Source organism: Sceloporus undulatus, chromosome 1 (genome assembly GCF_019175285.1).
Source record: "Sceloporus undulatus isolate JIND9_A2432 ecotype Alabama chromosome 1, SceUnd_v1.1, whole genome shotgun sequence".
In the NCBI taxonomy this organism is placed as follows: Eukaryota; Metazoa; Chordata; class Lepidosauria; order Squamata; family Phrynosomatidae; genus Sceloporus; species Sceloporus undulatus.
In genome coordinates, this window is record NC_056522.1 from 208,302,157 (window position 1) to 208,323,091 (window position 20,935).

The 20,935-nt window shown below is 41.6% G+C and overlaps 2 protein-coding genes across 5 annotated transcripts in view; one reads left to right on the plus strand and one right to left on the minus strand.

The window, feature by feature from the left end:
- The window catches only part of SLC25A12 (solute carrier family 25 member 12), a 95,090-nt gene extending 79,734 nt beyond the window's left edge, over positions 1-15,356 (plus strand). Inside the window, exons 14-18 of the mRNA XM_042444525.1 lie at positions 7,496-7,636; positions 9,577-9,715; positions 12,412-12,570; positions 12,741-12,831; positions 14,746-15,356. Coding sequence (XP_042300459.1) covers positions 7,496-7,636; positions 9,577-9,715; positions 12,412-12,570; positions 12,741-12,831; positions 14,746-14,935 — 720 coding nt within the window. The 3' untranslated portion in view covers positions 14,936-15,356. The remainder of the gene's footprint in view (positions 1-7,495; positions 7,637-9,576; positions 9,716-12,411; positions 12,571-12,740; positions 12,832-14,745) is intronic.
- A 1,881-nt stretch (positions 15,357-17,237) lies between these two features.
- Positions 17,238-20,935, minus strand: part of DYNC1I2 (dynein cytoplasmic 1 intermediate chain 2) — a 48,865-nt gene continuing 45,167 nt past the window's right edge. For all 4 annotated transcript variants that reach the window (XM_042469865.1, XM_042469890.1, XM_042469874.1 and 1 more), the window contains one exon: positions 17,238-18,121. In XM_042469865.1, the coding sequence (XP_042325799.1) occupies positions 18,008-18,121 (114 nt within the window). In that variant the 3' untranslated portion in view covers positions 17,238-18,007. The remainder of the gene's footprint in view (positions 18,122-20,935) is intronic.

Genomic DNA, 20,935 nt, shown 5'->3' on the forward strand with positions numbered 1-20,935 from the left:
TCCTGACTTGATGTATGTACTTGACTCAATGGGGTCCAAACTGGTGGTGAATTACCAAGAAAGTGATCTTGGAATCATACTGACTTGTTCCCATAGAAACTTGTTCCATAAAAATATGATCGTGAAAAAGATTATTTGTTTAGAGATTTTTTGGACGTCATTTGTGATACATGTGTATTTGCCATTTTGTTGTGTACCTTCTAGTCATTTCTGACTTACGGAGACCCTATGTTGATCCTATCACAGGTTTTCTTGGCAACATTTGTTCTTCATTGTGGCCAATCCACACAAATGGATTCTTCTCCGCCTGCACAGAGCTTATTTGGAACTTTCTAATTTGTTGTGGCCTGTGTGCTGCACCCATACCCCTTGTTGGGACCTATGGAAATGACGCGCAGTGTCCACCACGACCACCTGCAGAGTTCAACCACGTCAACAGGATGCCAAGAAGAAGATGTCTTCAACTAATAATGACTCTAACAAGTCTTCACTCTAAACGAGGGCTTTAATCTTCCTTTGCAGGATTTACAACATAGATATACGCAGTATATTGGACATCCGTCTCTAATACACATTATTTACACCAACCAACAATAATACAACCTCTGAGGCAGCCACATTAACACACAACCATCTCACTGCCTCTCAGTAACAGACACAGCTCCCTGTCTGAGGCACCAACTGTCTCACTCTCTTCTCAGTGACAGTTGAGAACTGACAGTTGACAGTTGCATCAACATTCCGATGATGCACTTTTTGAATGCTGACACATTAGCTGCCACTGGAACTGTAAATTATCTGCACAACAGCTCCCCCTAGTGGCCACACCAATGTCATTTCCTGACACTATTAGCTCTAAAAAGTTCTGAATACGCTCGATGCAGTGGAGGAAAACCCATCAAATGACCACTTGAAGAACTACAGTTACAGGTATGTAACCTGTCCTTCAGAGAGGGTTTGCCTTTGCCTCCAAGAGTGTGACTTGCTCAAAGCTGTCCGGTGAATTTCCATGGCTGAGTGAGGACTCAAATCCTGGTCCCCAAAGTCATAGTCCAACTCTTGAACCACTACACCAGAGAAGTATATACAATTATGCTTTCCCAGGAAAAGGTGGAATTTTTTCTCAGCCTCATAATACCAGAACCTAGGGTTTATCCACTGAAGCTGAATTGTGGGAGATTCAGATCTGACTAAAGGAAGTAGTCCTTTGCGTAACACATACTGTAGTTAAACAAGGCAACATGACTCAATATCAGTTACTGGAGAACAACTGTGAGAGGATGCTGTTGTCCCCATTACATTGGTTCTGGATTTCACAGAGACATGTACTTGGCTGCTGTAGGAAATGGGATGTTAGACTAGTTAGGCCTTGGGTCTGATCTAGCAAGGGCTCTTTATTATATTTTTTTGAACAGATATGACAACAGAATCTGTTAAGAGATGTGGCTTGTTCTGGCTGTTGTTTTTAGCTATCTAAAGTCCAAATCACACTGCAGAAATAATCTAGTCTTAGACTGCTTTAACTGCCCTGGCTCAGTGTTAGGGAATCCTGGGAACCATAGTTTATTGTGACACCAGAGCTCTCTGATAGAGAAGGCCAAATGTCTCATAAAACTACAGTTCCCAGAATTCCCTAGCATTGAGCCAGGGCAATTAAAACAATCTCAAACTGGATTATTTCTGCAGTGTGCTTTGGACCTAAATTTCACTTTTCCGGTACTAATATTTTATTATAATGGGCTAAGGGAAGGTACATTTACTGACAAGAAGTTCCTGTGGTTTTGAATGTTGGCAAGATGTATTTTCCACACCCAGGGATGATTGGTGGGGAAGTGGCACTTGGATCATCTGCAACAACTTAGCAGTGATCTGTGGCGAGGCTCTGGAATGAACAGAGAAGATAGTAACAGGAGCTGATTCTTGGCAAGTGCTCCATTTCCCTCTTGGTCCTTAGGATCCAGTTTTGCCCCACTTGTGGACTTTTGCAGAACTGATTTTATTGTATAGAGGTAGTGTGTGGTGGTGATGAGGGAAAGTACCCCAAGGGCAGAGAACATGTTGACTGTCAGATATAATCCAGATTCAGGACCCCAGATAAGGAATTTCTAGTGGCTGGAACGGGGTGGGAGGCGGTTGGAAATCCTGGCAGTCTAGTTTGAGGGTGTTGAGCCAAAGGAACCAGTGCCGTCAAAACAACCCTGGCTCCTTTAAAACTTCTGTGCTATCCAAGGGACAAAAGGCTAGTTTATACCAACAGTACTTCACAAGGAAAATTAATCTTGAATTACCCTGCAACAGAGTGTAGGGCATGGGTTACATCATTATGGAGTAATATTTCCTGTACACAGAAAATGAGTGTTATCAAAAAGATAGCTAGCCAAGAATTCTATGATTCTATGAAACTCTTTCTCCTATCATCTGTGTGAAATCCTGCGAGCAAAGGAATTTGAATATATTTGTATGTGTGTCCACGTGTGTATGACAGATGCTGTAATATAGGGGTACAGAAACAGATGTTCTGATAGAATCCCTACTCGGGTATTTTGAAACAGATTGAATAAACATGCAAGGACTATAGTACTTGCATCCCTCTCTTTTATTTCTGTCATCCTTCTATTTGTGGAGGATAGTGGATCTGAAGAAGAGAGAGCCTGCTTGGAGCCCAGAGGCTTTCCACATGGTTGGCAACCTGTGGTTTCCAGGGTTCTGAACTGGATGAAGAGACTCTCTAGCCAGCAGACTCTCTCCAACACATAGGAAGGCACCAGAAATTATGTACAATGGATGTAGCTAGCAGGCTCCTCCTCCTCATATTTATTAATGGGCCGCAATATAGCTGATTCATGTTTTTGGTTGGGTGTCAGTAACGAAGGCAAGGGGAGTCAAACTACATTTTAATTTGTGTGTAGTTTTTAAAAGGTTTTTCATGTTGGTCTTTTTGTTCAGCTCCCTTGCTCATGAGCTGTCTGGAGGCTTTAGGGGGTTGGGGGTAGGGCTTTGAGGATTGAAGATAGGGTTGCCAGAGTAAAAATTGAAGAGTAGAAGAGGGAATTTCAGCAGGTTGTTTTTGTTACTTAGTTGTGTGACAAGCATCACCTACTGAAATTCCTTCTTCTGCACAACCATTAAAGATAAAGGAGCTCTCTACAGTTTTCACTCTGGCAACCCTAACTACAAAGGATGTTCTAAGGTACTGCTTGTGGGCTGCACTTTCCCCATCCCTTATATAAATACTACAACTTCCAATATAACCGATGTAACACCACAACTGGATTATGAACATAAGGTAACTGTTTTTATATGTGCATGCATATGGCTCCTCATTTTCACACACTGGTTTAGATGCCATTTTTTTATAGAATTCTCAAGCAGTTTCCCATCTCAGGGCATACCTGCTCAGACTCATCTGATTTCACTACAGCCTTTGCCTTCAGATCATCACCTAGGAACCTTAGAGGGCATGTAACTGGCCACCTGTAGTCAGAAGCTGTATCATCTGTGAACTACTTGAACAAGAAGCCTTATTGAATTAAACATAAACCCAGCAGGCAAATGGAGAGAAATGTGTTTCTCTTTCTCAAGTCTCCACCTAAAGTTGAAGCAGTTTAGTTCCTTTCCAGTTCTGGGAGCAGGTCATAAAAGTGTCTATTTTGCCAAGCTGGAAAAATCTGTTTGGCAAAAAAGTTGTTTTTACCACCCTCTCCCTTGCTTTTATGACTGGAAGAGAACAAAATGTATTTATTTATTTGGAGTATTTATACCCCGCTCTTCAGCAACAAAGGCCCTCAGAGCAGCTTACAATTTTTTAAAATAGACAGTTCCCTGCCGCAGGTTTACAATCTAAAAAGACATGACACAAGAAAGAAGGGAATGGCAGTGGGGAGAGCTCAAGTTCATTGTTCTCTTCTCTCTCTCTGGGGCCATGGTCATGGCAGTTGGGCTGGAGGGAGGGCTTTTCTTTGGACGTAGGCCTGATGGAGCTGGCTTGCCCCCCCTCCGCCCCTTAGGTCAGGTGATGGTGGATTGGAAGGAGGGGGGCTCTTCTTACTTTGGCCAATGGAGCTGGCCTTGCCTTCTCTCTCTCTCTTAGCCAGAGGATGGTGGATTGGAAGGAGGGGCTCTCTTACTTTGGCCAATGGAGCTGGCCTGCCTCTCTCTCCTTCTTAGGCCAGATGATGGTGGATTGGAAGAGGGGGGGCTCTTCTTACTTTGGCCAATGGAGCTTGACCTGCCTCTCTCTCCTTCTTAGGCCAGATGATGGTGGACTGGAAAGAGGGGGGCCTTCTTACTTTGTCCGATGGGGCAAAAGTACAAAAGTACTTCAATGTCATGCAGAAACAGAAAGAGAAACACATTTCTCTCTGTCACCTAAGCTTGTCTTTAATTCAGTAAGGCTCAAGGTCTTGTGTTTGCAGAAGCCAGCTCCTTCCTTTCCTGTTGAGCTTTACCTCTTGGAACCTCCAACCCCACGGGCCTGGGAGAGCTTTTGGAGGGGTCATCAGCTAGTCTGAGTTCTTTTTGATGTTCTTGTTACATATAAGTGCTAATACAGAGGAGTAAAGTGCAGGGGGAAATTGTTTCTGTTGAAAGTGCCATTCTTTTTGAGAAGCTAGGATGGAAAAACTGTAAGCTCAGATAGAAGAGGCTGATAATAATTTCAACTGATATGAAAAAGGGTTAACTAATTCTGGTCAGGTGTAACACCACACATTGTAAATTTGCAAACAGGTTTAATTTCTGGTAACAGCAGACAAATGCTTTATTAAAGCAGACGGCAAAGTCCAGCAATCTGTTTCTCAGTGACCCCTGTGCACTCTGCCAGACGTGAAGGGTTGTACCCTGTAGCATACCAAGGGAAAGTCTAAACATGTCACTTCCCAGTACGTTTACAGGCTTCTGGAACAAAACTGTCACGTTAAATCTCCCTGTGAAATTTGAAATGCAGCATTGTGAATGTCTTAGGTTAAAATGCTCAACTTGGAGAGAGGAGCTCATGCAGCAACATCCTGTGAAAGAGTGCTTCTGCTCTGCTAATGAAATATAAAACAACTTGACAGCTGTTAAATTTGTGTCATACCCAGGCTGGAAAATTGGGGAATGCCTGTTTGTTTCTGTCTTTTTTACTCTCTCCACCCATTTCCCACCCTTTTCTTTTTTAACTGTAACAGATTTAGTAATGGGGGTGCACCTATTATTCACTCTTAAACAATGAATTTCCATTTAAAACGGTAAAAAGCACTGGTATGAAAGCCTGAGAGCCTTTGCCAATTATTTAAAGTAAGAAGAGCCCATTTTTATTCAACTCACCTTTTACTATCAAGCGGAAGGTTTAAACACTGATAACAGTGTTGCAGCATCACCTTCATCACTTTCTGCTACTTCCAGCAGTGGTTACGGTTGCATGTTGCACAGTATCTTAATGTTAAGAGGCTCAAGTAAAAAGTGGCCTGCCTCAATCAACTTCCCTCAGCCCACTCTGGCCATTTGTTTTGGGTCACAACTCCCATCACCCCCAGCAGGGACGTAGCTAGGATTTTAGGTAGGGGAGGTCCAGACTAAGTGCCACCATTATAATGGGGCTTGAGTGTGGCAGCGCAGCAGCACACACCATCCATTTTTCTAATGGGGGGGCCGGACCCCCAGAAACCCCCCCCCCCTTGGCTACGTCCCTGCCCCCAGCCAATATCGCCTTGGGGAAAACAACTGGACAGGCAGGAGTCTGGGAACTCTCCTCCCAAAAAGTATTTTTCCAAGCTTGGGCCTTGTCAGCATTGAGTGGGGGTACTGAGTCTAAAGGTAAGTAGCTTTACACTGGATCTGCAATGGCCAACCTATGGTCTAAAGCATAGCCAGGACACAGCTTTCTGCTGCTTATTTACCCAGGTTTAGTTACAGATATGACATGGAAATGGCTGTGAGCTTGGATGGCTGCAGAAATTCTTTTTTCTCACCTTTGGGGAAGATTGTGCCTGCTGAGATGCTGATGTTCTACAAAATTAAAAACATCTCTGCCCAACAGCCTGTCTCTTCCTGGGTAGTCAGAACACTGGCTAGAGTGACAGTTTTCTAGGAGACCGTGCTGGGCACCAGGGCATAGTGAGAGAGGGAACTTTGAGCTGAAGGTGGAGGTGTGCATGTGCCATGGCTGGCATCATGAATGGACCCTGCTTGCTGGGTGGAGGGATGCCCTGATGGCATCCGCTGCCTGCATTAACACTAGGGCCATCATCCACTCAGCAACTGAGCACTTGCATAGTGCCCTCTGTGACTTCCTCAATACTGTTCCATGGTCACTAGTAGCTTTGCATACTGATCTGTCTCCCTGCCTGTCAGTGTATAGGTAGCAGCAGCTAATTGCATGTTTCTGATTTTTCTTCCCAGTGAATGATGTGCGTTACTGTGTTAGGCTGTGGGCACAGCACCAATGTGAAGCTGTATTGGTGCCATTATGCCTAGCCTGCTATTTTTATGCTTACAAACTCACTGAACAGCTTTTGTAGGTTTTGGTGGGTTTTTTGGGCTATGTAGCCATGTTCTAGAAGAGTTTATTCCTGACGTTTCACCAGCATCTGTGTCTGGCATCTTCAGGAAAAGCCAGCCACAGATGCTGGTGAAACATCAGGAATAAACTCTTCTAGAACATGGCCACATAGCCCTAAAAACCCACAAAAAACTATGGATACCGGCCATGAAAGCCTTCGACTTCTCTGAACAGCCTCATTGAAAATTTTGAAAACCTCCCTAAGTATTCCATACTATTACAGTTTCACATTGTTTTAGTAACTTTTTTAAAAATAACTGGCCATGATTTTACAAACTTTTGACTTAAACCTGTTTCACTGCTGGATTTTGTACAGTACAAGGGAAAATGCTGCCTGTGGATAGTGAAACCAGAGCTTGGGAATTTGCTTTTTGGACTACAACTCCCAGAATTCTCCCTTACTCTGGGAGTTGTAGTAAAAAAAATTAGTAATTTTTCCCAACTCTGACAGCACCAACCAGGTTAAGGACTGACAAAATAGACCCAAGACTCAAGAACAGCTAAGATGTGTGCTTGTTCATGTAATACCCCTTCTTTTAATGTCTACTGTGGGTATAGTTCTAATTTATAGAACATGATCTACTCTAGCAAGCTGTGGCTCATACTTAATAAAAACAGAAAGTCTTTAAATGTGGTGGGGTGTTGTACTGTTTTATAGTGCACTGTTTTAAAGCAGTTTTATATTTTTTAAATTATTGTATTCTTTTAACGAGTGACCTGTTTTAATATTGTAATGGTTTAATTCTGTTTTAATGCTCACTTTTAATATGTCTTTGATTGTACTATTCTTTTAAACTATAAGCTGCTCTGAATCTCAGTTTTGGAGAAAAAGCATGATGATGGTGGTGGTGGTAAGAGTTCATTGCGTTTAAAAGGTTGTCAGTGTGTTGATTGCAATATACTGTTTTCATGGGGAAATAATAATGTCATGATATCTTTTTTGTGGTCTTCCAGGCAGGAGGCTCCCAAGTTATCTTCACAAACCCCCTGGAGATTGTCAAAATTCGTTTGCAGGTGGCTGGAGAGATCACCACAGGGCCCAGAGTTAGCGCCCTGACTGTGTTAAAAGACTTGGGGATTTTCGGTCTTTATAAGGTACATTTGCTCTTTTTTTAGCAGTCCACTCAAAATCATTTTTGTGCTAAATTTACCAGCGAAACTGTTGAAACAAAACAAAAAGGTTGATGTATGTGAGGCGAGGAAGGAGGGAATCTTTTCAAATCTGAAAACAATCTTTTCCTGCAGGGCAGCCCCACTGCTGAAAATGGAGAGACAACCACATTTATATTAGTGGCAGTGTGATGTACAAAACACTCCCCCGTGCCTTCCACGGGCTTTTATTCTGAGCCACGGGAAGTCCAGTACTGCAGACCTGCTGGCTTCTGGCACGGATTGTTTCAGTTCGAAAGGTGGTCAGCAGGGATGGAGGGGGTAGTAGCAGGGAGTGAAAAAGTTTCCTTTGCTTCCTTTTTGTGCTTGTTTTGGAGGCTCAAATTGTCTTAACATTTATTTTGTGTCTCCGATATCTCTATTGTTACATTCCCAGCAGGCTGCTCTCTTTGTCTTAATAATATGACGACAGTGAAACAGTGGTAGAGTTTAGCAGGATTCAGATCTTTAAGAAGTTAAGTGATGGGATTTGTCAATAATGAATTCTGTTGTTGTTTTTTTAAAAAATCAGCCAGACCTATACTGTACTGTACTTCAGCAGAATGCCAGTCAACAGATTCTTTCCCTGCAGGTCTGCTTACTTCCATCATTACAAATCAGAGGTAATGGAGCAGAAGCTATTAGTTTTCTTAAAGTCGGAAGAGTGTTTCTTCTTCCAACACTCTGTGCAAGGAGCTAATATGTGAATTCAGCAGATAGAAGCAACTATGCTTTTGCGAAGCAGCATTGTATTGTCCTGTGTTGTGATAGCCTTGTGATGACACCTGGGTAGATCTACCTATAGAATGACATCTTTCATTTAGACATTAATAGATTAAGAACCACACAGCAATATCTTTTTCCTAAAGGAATGTGTGTACACACAGACAGAGCACACTTTCACTGCAACTGCTTCTTGCAGAGAAGAGTGTTGTGCCCCCTCCCCCCAGTAAACCCACACACATCTTAAAGGAGATTTGTCTAGATCCCTTAAAATGCAGCCTGGGCCCATTGGAATTGAATGATTTTGAAAGGAGCAGAATATGAATCTTTTGACTGCAGAGACTTAGGTATATCCCCAAAGGGGTGTCGGAACAAAGTCTGTATTGTCTGTTTCTTAGATCATCCTCTACAAGCTGTGCCCATGGATTTGCCTTTTCTCTAAGGGGAGAGGATAGAGCAGTTGCCGTGTATAAATAATAAGGGGAGGGATCATGAGATCCTGTCTCGGGCGGAATCTCCCATTCAAAGCATGTAATAGACTGGAATGGAACCCAGAAAGGTACTGGAGGGAGTCCATCTTCAACTGCATGTTACAGAGCATTTTGGTCTTGAGCTGGAACTGTTATTTTTCTATCTCCTGTTTGAGTACAATATGTGTGTCTGATGGGGAGTAGAGAACCCTTTAGGTCTCCATCTGTTTTACATAATGACTCCCACATTCTTCCCATAAACACTTTGCCCATCACTTCTGGTGTGGCACCTACAACCTCCTTGGGGCTTCTCCACTTGCCTTTGCAGCCAGGCATTTCTGTTTGCTGTTGCTGCTCATTGCCTCGTTCATGCAAGGAGCACAAGATCTTTTCTTGATCTGGGATCTCGTAGCTGCTGTTCTTTTTTCAACTGGTACTATCCATTTTCTATCCATGCCACTTGTACAGGAGGCCCAGCACTTCTACTTGTTCTGTTTGCTGCTTTTTCCCCCAGTCAAAACGAACCTGTACAGTCACTGGGGGAAACACCTGGAGAGATATTTAGATCACCCCTTCCTCTGCATCCAGAAGGTCCCCATGTTTCCTGTCAAGAGCCCAGTGTGAGGAGGTATTCTGCCTTTCACCTTTCTATGGAGATTGGCGTGCCCTTACTTTTTCTTTCTCCTATGACAGGGTGCCAAAGCTTGTTTCCTCCGAGACATTCCCTTTTCGGCCATCTATTTTCCTGTGTATGCTCACTGCAAACTGATGCTTGCAGATGAAAATGGCCATGTGGGAGGATTGAATCTCCTTACAGCTGGTGCTATTGCAGGTAAGTTTATAGTGTAACTTGCAAGGGACTTCCTCCCACCTCTTTTCCTCCCCCACCCCGTCTCCCATTTCTGACAGTAGTTGATATTCATCAGAGCTACATATAGGAAGTGAATATACTATTGTATCTAAGTTAATCTAAATTTGATCACTTTTATCCTTGGTGGGAGGTGGTATAATTTTGATGAGAGCTAATTACATTTGCATAATGTGGATAAACAGCTTAATGCAGCTCAGCAACTTGTAGTTGAATGTAGTCTGTTGGTCTCAATAGAGGGGTTGCAGAACTCCTTGCATCAAATGCCAGTGTTTAAATTTCAGGGAAATATACCGGGGAGTGTGAACATTGTCTGCCCTGTATTTTCCTATGGTTGTGTGTGTGTGTGGGGGGGTGAACTCTTTAATCTTACACTGTAGATGGAGTAAGCCTTTTTAGGAGATTAAAATGAAAACAGTTACTGTAGGAAACATATTCATTGATGTTAGAACTTCTGGGAAGAGAAAGCCATTAAAGTACTTCTTTAGAAACCAAAATCAAATTTTTGGCACAACCTGACCTATCTCATGGAACTGTGGTCTGGATTGGGTCACTCAGAGCAGGCCATCCATGTATTTTGGATTTCAGTTCTCAGGAGCCCCAGGCAGTGTGGCCATTGGCAAGGGATTAGGAGAATTATATGTGGACTAAGTTCAGCCCCAAAGCAGCTTTTCTGCCTCCAAGAGTCTCTCTCAAAAAGTTTTTGCCCCAAATAACTAGTAGCACCCCAAGCCCCTACAAGATGCATTTTAGGCCATCACATTGCTTAGGTCTATACAGCACTTCTTTCATAACAGAAAGGAACCATTCAGTCCCACCATCTGCTGCAATTCCCACCTCTGTTGCAGTTCAAAACATCTAGAAGGCCAAAGTTCCCCAGATTTGTCTCAGCTTCTATTTGAAACTTCTCTTCGTCTCTTCTGTTGCCTCTTATTTATTTTACTTTGAGGCAATGTTATCAGGCATTAGAAGCACTACCAATACTGTAAACTTTATAAGGACAATTTAGCTATTCTGATTTCTGGAGGTGTGACAATACTTGAAGGCACACTTTGCCAGGGGCATTGTTTTATCCTCCAGTTTATACGTATGTGCTAGGTTGTATACAGTGGTCATTTAGCAGCCTATTCCTTCTGGCGTGCAACACACACAATACTAAATAAAGAATAGATTCTCTGAAAGAAAGGTTTGGCATTTCTTTGTGGTAATTGCTGCTTATTTCTGTCAGACTGGAGCATTGTTCTAGGCACATGAATAAACTAAATAGATGGATCAGGAAAAAAAACCTGGTCTACATGCTTTTGAGTACCAGGTTTTCTGAGTCTGCAGAATAATAAAGTAGGCTGGCATCTTCTTTATGAGTCATGGTGTCATAAATCTGATTCATTACATTGCAATTCAATTTTATAGTTATTGCACAGGTCAGAATTTTCTTTTGACCACGTATTCACTAAAGGTCTCCCCAAGATCTGCCTTGTAAGCAGTGCACTTCCACCCCCACCCCCCGCCAAAGACAGCCATTTCTGTATTTCTGGGGAGGAAGGGATGAACTTCAATGTGTCCGGCTCTTTTCCTGTTGTGAGATATGCTGTGAAAGTCATCTGCAGGGAAGGTGTGCGCACATGCCTGTCGCAACACATTCAGCTATTGGGAAAGAGATGGATGCATCCCTGCTAATCTGTCCCCAGTTCTCCCCACCCCTGGTCCTGGCAATGGCAGTGTTTGGGGACAGCTGCACTCCAGATGCAGGATCTTGTCTGTAATATTCTGTGTTCCAGAATATATCTTTTAAACCATGTACATATACAAGGCATTATGCACCTAGGGCATTTCCAGATGAAGCAACATTCTGTGCTTCAAATACAGAATGTTAGAAACATATGGGTTCCATATGTCATCTTCATTATCTTCTCTTGGTAACCTTCCTATATTTTCCCATCTCCTGTGTTTTTCTGTGTTTACCATGTGTGTGTTATGTTCAAGAAGAAAAGTTTTAATTAAGAGCACTAAATTCAGTTTGTTTGTCTTCAGCTAGAGTAGACTCATGGAATCAGTGTGATTTACATAGGTAAATGAAATACTTAAGCATTCAGCAGTTGATTGCATGGTTCTACTCTAGCTGGGACAAACAATTGGATTTAAGCTAGGATAGGAATTGTGTGGGCTTCCAGATACTGACCAGCCATTCCCAACCTTCATCACTGTTGGCCATGTTGTAGCTGCTGGTTTTTCAGCAACCTCTGGAAGGCCACACCATTCCCATAAATTTCAGCCATAAGCACATTTTGCCAAAGCTCTTGCCTGTACATAACTGTGTGGGGAAATGTATTGTAACATAAGACAAGAAGACCAGTGATGTTGCTGGCCTTTGAAGGGCACAGCTTTAGCTTTTATCAGCAAACCAGGGACGTAGCCAAGGGGGGGGGGTCCTTGGGGTCTGGACCCCCCTTCCATTAGAAAATGGTGTGTGCTGCTGCGCCGCCGCACCCAAGTCCCATTATAATGGTGGCACTTAGTCTGGACACCCTCCCCCCTTTCCTAAAATCCTGGCTACATCCCTGAGCAAACATATACATTTACCAATGTATTCATAGGAGTTGCCACTGTTTCTGCCTCTCTCTGGTGCCTCATTTCTACTATACTTTCATTTCTCCTGAAAGGCGTGCCTGCTGCTTCCTTGGTGACCCCTGCTGATGTCATCAAGACAAGACTGCAAGTGGCTGCTCGTGCTGGTCAAACAACATACAATGGAGTTATTGACTGCTTTGGAAAGATACTTAGAGAAGAAGGGCCGTATGCTCTCTGGAAGGGAGCTGGAGGTGAGAAAAGGATTTCAAGTGTTGTGCATGTCTGGAAGGGGTTACCCTTTCAATTAGTATTATTAAACAATATAAGTGTAGTAGGCCAAGCTTTGCAGCCGGTTCCATTTGAGTCAACTTTAGCAACTATTTAACTATTGCACCATACTGTGCTTATTTTCTTCCAACAGCACGGGTGTTCAGATCGTCACCCCAGTTTGGTGTTACTCTAGTGACCTATGAACTTCTGCAGCGTTGGCTTTATGTTGATTTTGGAGGCATGTAAGTACAATTGTGATTATCTTTGTTAAGATAGGACCCAAGCATTAACTTTCTCACTGATGAAAGTGCTTGCTCTATTTGCATGAATTTGTGAAACTAATTACAGAAAGCATTGGAGCACTGCAATATTCTTATACTCTTTACATTAAATAAATAATAATAATAATAATAAAATTTTTATTTATATGCCGCCCTTCCTCCGATCAGGGCGGCTCACAACATAATTAAAATACAAACAGTTCCAATAAAAACATATTTAAAACAACCCAACAGTAAAGCCCCAAAGCCCAACCTCTTGGCCACGAAAGAGAGGAGGGAGGCCCACAGGATATTTACTCGGGGAATGCCTGTTGGAATAGGAAGGTTTTGAGGTCCTTCCTAAATTGGGCCAGGGTGGTGGACGAGCGGAGCTCTGTGGGCAGCGCATTCCAAAGGGCTGGGGCAGCTATGGAGAACGACCTCCGAGTAGTGGAGGCCAACCTAGCCCTAGGCACCTTCAGTAGCTGCTGCCCAGACGTTCTGAGAGTGCGAGGCGGAATGTATGGGGAGAGGCGGTCCTTTAGGTATCCTGGGCCCAAGCCATTTAGGGCTTTATAGGTAATTACCAACACCTTATATTGAGCTCGGAAGCGAATGGGCAGCCAATGAAGATCTTTTAAAACTGGTGTTATATGGCTGGTCCTGGACGCACCAGTGACCAGCCGGGCTGCCATATTTTGCACTATTTGCAGCTTCCGAGTTTCATATAGCTTGTTGCTCTATACTGCAGTACTCATTTGCTGGCATAGAAAGACTTCATTGGGGAATAGTTAGAACAACAATTTTAAAAAATGACTGGGAGATCTGCCTTAATTTTCCCCCCAGCGTTTAAGCAACAACCTCCAAAGGCCTATCTTCATTGGCAAGAAAACAGTCCCGCAAATACAACTGGCTGGGTCCATAGGTTGCTGCCGCCAGCAGAAGCACTCCCTGAGTGCTCTTATTGGGAGCAAAAAGAGGTGATTTTGGCCAATTCCTTCAGTGCTCCTGAAGTTGAATTGTATTGAATAGAGCTCTGGTTGCACTTGGTTTCCCTTGTCCTCCAGACCAGATTTTCAGAAGATCTAGGGGGGTGCAGAGAATGGGGTGATCCAATGAAATCTCTTTTATGTTGTATCATTAGTAGAAATGCTCCACTGGATAAAAGCCAAAGGAACCCTTCTGTTTGTGGTAGGCATGGTCTTGACCTGGCCTTTGGGATTTTAAAAGCTCATGAAAGCATCTAGTGCATCAGTATCGCATGGAGTAATTACATTTAAATCTCACTTCTTAAAGCAATATTCCATGTAATTTAATATGCATGTTACAAATAATTTAGGGGCTAAGTAGGAACCGTGAAAAATCCCCCAATCTTCACTTGCCAGAAAGCAGCCACTGTGATCAATGGGGTCGATATTCCACTTGCTCTCATTCAAGCAATCTCCAGCATAAGGGGAAATTGCAACAGGAGCCTTGCTTTTGCCTGTTGCACTGGAGATTGCTCATGGGAAAGACTGGGACCACCAGTCAGCTGCTTCCCAACTGACAGAGGAACAGGCCCCCATTGATCACTATGGCTGCTTCCCAGTAAGTGAAGACTGGGGGGATTGGGGTGGGATTCAAATAACTATGGTGGTTATGCATTCATAAATCCCCAACAGGGTTTCAGCCATGGTCATTAATGGCTGGCTAGCAGGCAGGGTGACTTTCATTCCACTCACAATATTTGATAAGCACTCCCGAAGCTGAGGGTCATAAGCATCTGTGATAGCAGCTGTATGCATGGGCAGAGATCCTTGCAGAAATTGCTTAACAGTGCCAGGCAGGATTAGATATATGGCTGTTATCCACCAATGCTGACAATATTTGATTTCTGTCCGTTTTGTCTCCTAATAGCAAACCCTCTGGTTCAGAACCTACACCCAAGACTCGAATCTCAGACCTTCCTCCTGTTAATCCTGACCACATTGGTGGCTATCGACTAGCAACAGCTACTTTTGCTGGGATAGAGAACAAGTTTGGCCTTGCTCTGCCAAAGTTTCGACCAGCAAGTGTCGCTTCAGCACAACCCAAAGCAACAGCTTGAATCCTGAGCTGATCTTCCAAGCCAGATAAAAATGGTGCAATGGACAGATAGAATTCTGCTTCTCCAATCAGCTGCATGAGGCTCTAGCTGAATGGAGAATTGATACTGAATCACTCCTTTCTATACAAAACACAGGTAATCATTTGCACACAGGAGACTGATTCACGCTTTATGCTCTCTGCATAGACTTTTTCTCCCATCCCAGAGGCATGAATTAGTAACCAAGATTTGGCTTTGCACAGCTTGCACTCCATGTTACTGTACATATTGTACATCTTTGTACAGAGACATCATCATGGCATTGAAATGCAACTACATTTGTAGAAATAGGGATTGCAGTTCTATATAGTTTGAAATGTACAGAACGTTTTGAAAGTGTTTTATTAAAAATCATGTGACAATAAAATTTATTTAAAACCAATATACTCTAGCTGTCTTTTCTCCTTTTTCACTCGCTGTGAAGCAATGTTTTAAATAAGCTAGGCCTCTCTTCTCCATCTAGGTGAAGGACAGCAGCCAGCTCTGAGAGGGAAAGTTTACATGTCTTCCATGTTAGCATTCTGCTGTATGTGTGCTAACAAAGAACACAGGTTTCTTTCAAATGAGGCACTTTAACCATGTTTTGAAATGGGCAAGTAAAGGATCATAGAATTATAGAATCAAATGAATGGACCTTCTGTGAATGGACCTTGGAGCCCTGCAGGTTTGAACTTACAATCTTGTGGCTGTAGTACTGGCATTTAACCACTGGGCCACCAGGGCTCCTTACCATGAAACCTGGGATAGACTGGCAAGATTGCCCTGCTTTGAACATACCTAGCTATGCTTAAACTAAAGCATGCACAAATCTTACACACTTTCCCTGCCTACATCAGCAAATCTATCATATCTGTATGAAAAATATCTATGGGTACCAAGTTCAGTATGATGCACATGTAATGGGTAATATTACTAATCACCCCTGAAGTCTTCAGTTGGACACCAAAGAGGGGAAAAGACAGTGGGAAATATTTGGTATCTCTTATTTAATACTGTGTGTGTATCCAAATTAAGCCTCTGTTTATACAAGACCACTATCGGGAAGCTTAACATTACTGCTATGGAACAATTACTGCTATTATAAGAGTGCCTCTTGGTTGCAAAATAGGCAACTGAGATATGAAGGATCTCACTACACTCTCATTAGCTTTTTTTGGGTGTTACAACACAAAAGGAATAGGCACTGGTTGAACTATGCAGAAATGTGCACTATCAAAGAAGCTAAACAGTAGTAAATTGACTTTAAACAATATGGCCAAAAGGGTGGAGAGCCAAAGAGAAGCAGAGCAGAATGGACAATAAATAACTGTTCCATTTTGGCATCATTATTTGCCATAGTCATGGAGCCATTCTTCACCAATGGTCATGCTGGTAGATACAATTTCTGACCCAAAACATCTGGAAGACACGAGACTGCAGATAGCTAATCAATATGCATTGCCAGCAGAGGTGACTACCTGGGCACCTGTGGGTGGAGGACCCTTTAAAACGCCCTCCCAGAACATGCACTGCAATACCTATGCAGGATTTCTGGCTGAGTTCTTTCCTAGCTGTACTTGGAGTCCAAGGAATTGAATCTACACACCAAGCACTGAAAAGCATGTGGTTTTATCAATTTATGCACGAGGGAGAAACTACGCTATTGTTTCACCATCCTCTTACTGGATAGCTCAAGAAATACAATAATTGTAAGATGTAATGGCTATGGAGCATAAATTTAGAATGCTTTTATGTATAACCTATACAGTGGTGCCTCGGGTTACGAAATTAATTCGTTCCGCGGCGCCATTCGTAACCCGAAAAGCATTCGCAAGCCGAAGCCCCATAGGCGCTAATAGCGAAAGCCGCGATTTCGTGCGAAAAAGCGCCGAAAAGCACCAAAAATTTTTTCGTAACCTGAAATAACCTTCGTAACCCGGAACAATTATTTTCAATGGATTTTTTTCGTAACCCGGAAATTTCGTAACGTGGGTATTTCGTATCCCGGGGTACCACTGTAGTGAGAAATCACAGAGTACATTGCTCTATACCAGAACCCTGAGGACTAGAAATGGCATTGCAAATTTACTATGTCAATGAGAACAACATGTTCTTCTCCATTAAAGTCTGTAAAGGTATCTGGAGAGATTACCCCTTTGTCACAGATTTTTGGTAAAGGGCTGCTTTGTGCATATTTTTCCTCATATTAAAATAAATCAAGTTATGAGATAAATCAAGTAAATGTAATAATTTTTGCAGAAATCTAACATTCAGAAGTCAATCCTATGCTTCACAAAATTTTATTATACGCACAAAATAAAAACTGCATTCTAAAAGTGTCAGTTGAATTATTTTCCCACAAGTTCTCTCTTCCATAAACTACTGACAATGCCACCTTTCAAAAAAGGAGTATTTGTAAAGACATTTGTGAGAAAAGGCCATGTTACTGTTTATTTATAAAGGATTAGTACTATATTGAACAGATTTAACAAAAAATCTGAAGTGCTTTAGAAAGTTTCCACTGCTTAAAAAATGTTTTACAGAGTATGTATTCATATACATGACCTACCACCATAGTCTGGAGCCTACTGTATAATAATTAGGATAAAGGTTACTGTGAACAGATGCATGCACAAATCTAAGTATTTCCATATCAGCTCCCCATTCCCGCCTGAGATGTTCACAGCATAGTCTTATCAATTTAATTGAGGAAGGTTCATATTCAGAAATGCATATATCTTAATTGTTCAGAAACAGTTAGATGCTGCTGAAAGTTGGACAACCTAAGTAACTTTAAATATATAATGTGGTTAGTGTTTCAGTATACTCCTCACCAAGTCAGAGTAAATAATAAATTACAATGATCGCATTAAGAATGTGATTTAGCTATAAAAACCAACTTTACAAGATCTGTCTCAGTGATCTTCATACATTTGCCAAATCCACAGTTTACTCCACATTTTCATCTTCAAGTTCTGTTGCCAACTAATACTACTACTCTCAAGCCCTCTTTATCCCACTCCCCAAAGTACTGCTAGACCATGTCTGAAAAATTTAGGAAGGAATTCGCGTTGCTGCTTCCTCTTCTGCATCAGCTCTGTTTGCATTAATTTCTGCCAATGTGCGACCAAACCGTGTCCATTCATCGCTTCGTGGAACAGCAATTTGCTGTGGAAAAACAGATGGGAAGCATTAATGAAACACACTGACTTCATCTATTCTTAGATTTCTTAGATTGCACACCATAGGCAGGCTTACTCTTTTATATTTATTGTTTTTATGTACAGCGCTGTGCAAATCTACAGCACTATATAAATAAAGAATAATAATAATCTATTAACACAATACCTTATATCCAAGGTGTGGCTGCAAGGAGGGTATGTGTGTTGTTCTGTGAACTTTTGCATAGACAACTGAGGCACAAGCTAGTTGTGTAAAAACTCTAGGAGGTCACAAAACATTCTTGGGAGCCTATGCAAATGGAAGACCCCCCTGCAAATTTGATTCATCTCCCAATGCTTCTGTTATATGCTGGCCTTATCTGCACTGACCAGTCCCCCACGCCCCTGTCTTGGTGGCACCCTGTTCAGATGATGGACAGCCCAAATCCCAGTTCTGGTGTGAGCAGTCCTGATAACATCTGGCATGGTCACCACCAAAACCAGGGTGTAACACTGTTAACACAATTTTTTTTTTAAAATTGCCTCACCAGATCTTCTGGGGAGATCTGAAGCCTCTGTTCCTGAATGGAAGTGACTATCTGCATGTGTCCTACTGAGCCACCAGGCACATCCACTGCTGTCACCATTTGATCTTTGCTGACACCTCATTCTCATCTCAGAAGTGAGTGACCTCTGGTGCCAGGTAGGTCAGCAGGACATGTACACAGACAGCTGCCCCCATGCAGGACCAGAGGACCAGGTAATGGGGCGGCCAGGGCAGCTCCAAGGCCAGGATACTGTGGGCTACCCACAGACTATTCTGGCATCTGCAGACAAGTCCTAAGTTGTTCATTAAAAGTCATGCACTCCCAGGTAGTGCTCTACTCTGGGGAGAAGAACTGGACATAGGAAAGACTGGTGTGAAAATAACAGTAATAGCCATCAACATCAGTGACTTAGCCAAACGGATAAGCCAAACAAAGTTTACATTCTAAAATACCAAATCTAACTGAGGTAGAACTCCTCCCAGGTGATTAATGCACCGAGGAAAAAGCAGAATTCAAACAAGATTTTGTTACAGCAACTAATGATAAAGTTGGAATTCTAACTCGAATTTTCTTCCACACTTTCTCTCTGCTCTACTTTGGCTGGCAGGTAAATACCCTTTTTCTTTAAAAAGGCGTTTAGAATTGACTGATTGCATAGAAGGGTATTTTAATGGGTTGTGTGCTGTTTTTTAAGTATTGTTGCTTTTTAAAATAAAATTAACTGTTTTCCAAAATGGATAAAAGAATTTTATAAGTTATTGTTAAGTTGGCAGCAAGAAGACGAAATAATAAAAGAAAACATGATACAATGGGCAAAAAATATTGGCTACCTTTTAAATTTAGATAGATGGGAAGTGGTTTGGAAAAAAAGGTTAAAATATTCGGCTTCACAAAATCTGAAAGAAAGTTATTATAAAACCTTCTTTCGTTGGTATTTGACTCCAGAAAACATATCAAAAATTTATAAATCAACAAACAATCTATGTTGGAAATGCCAAAAGGAACCTGGAACTTTATATCGTTGCCTCTGGATGTGTAAATTAGTCAAAAATTATTGGAAAAAAATATATGAGACGATAAATTTGATTCTACCAGTTAAAATTAAATTTCTCCCTGAAACTTTCTTATTGAATATGTGGGAAGAGGAAGTAGATAGAAAATATGGGAAAATTCTGTATTACTTAATTTCAATGGCAAGATTGGCCTTGACGCAAAAATGGAAAGGGAAAAAAAATCCCAAGTAAAAAAGATTGGTTGAATAAAATATATGACGCAATAGAAATGGATAAAATGACACAATTACTTAGAGATCAAACACTAGACGAAGTAGAAGAAGAGTGGGCTAAAGTTCTAGAATGTTTGGATAAAGAATGGGGGAAAATAGCAACAGTTGGCTTCTATAAATAATATAAACAAACAAATTGATAGAAAACATACTGTAACTAAACTAAAATACAAGATTTGGAAAGTAACTGAGATATGCTAATTTTGGAGATTTAAAATAATTAAGGAAAACAGAAGGGTAGAAGGGAAAATGAGATACGTATAGGATCAACAAATAGAAAGCAGCAAGATCTAGAGTAGCTGGAAAAATTAAAGAAAAGACGTACGTACTACCGCTGTGGTTGGATTTTTGATTCTAAAAAGAGTGAAGTAAATTAAAAGGGTGAAAAAAAACCCGGAACAATTATACCCAATAGGATCAGAGAGAGAAGTCTGGAAAGAATGTGGAGAGAGATTGTGGAAGAGGGAGGAAGAAGGAGTGAAAGAGGGTAAAGCAAGTGATAGAAGGTGAGAGTAAGTAGCAGAAGAGAAGAGAAAGTGAGATGGTGTGTAAGTTAGGTTGAGGAAAGGAAGAGAAGAAATAAATTAATGGAAAGGAGAAAAAAGAAGTAGAAGGTAATAGTAGAGGTGAGTAGAAACTAAAGATAGAATAAAGAAAGCTGGATATAAGAAAAGAGAAGAAAAAGATTAAGGAAATCAAGAAGTATTGAGGAAGAAAGATGGGACACAATATTTAAAACCTGGAATTGAAATATGGAAAGCTGTCCTTTTTGAAACATGTATATCATTATGTTATGTGGTCCCCTTTTGTGTCTTTGTTCTGTTCAATTTTCTTTATATATAATTTGACATACAGGTGGGTGAGTCTGTGTTGAGATGTGTATTCGATGTTGTTGTTGTGTGTTTTTAATTTTCAATAAAAACTTTAAAAAATAAAATAAAATTAACTGTTTTAAAACTTAAGTCAGATGGCCAGCAAGGAGTACAAG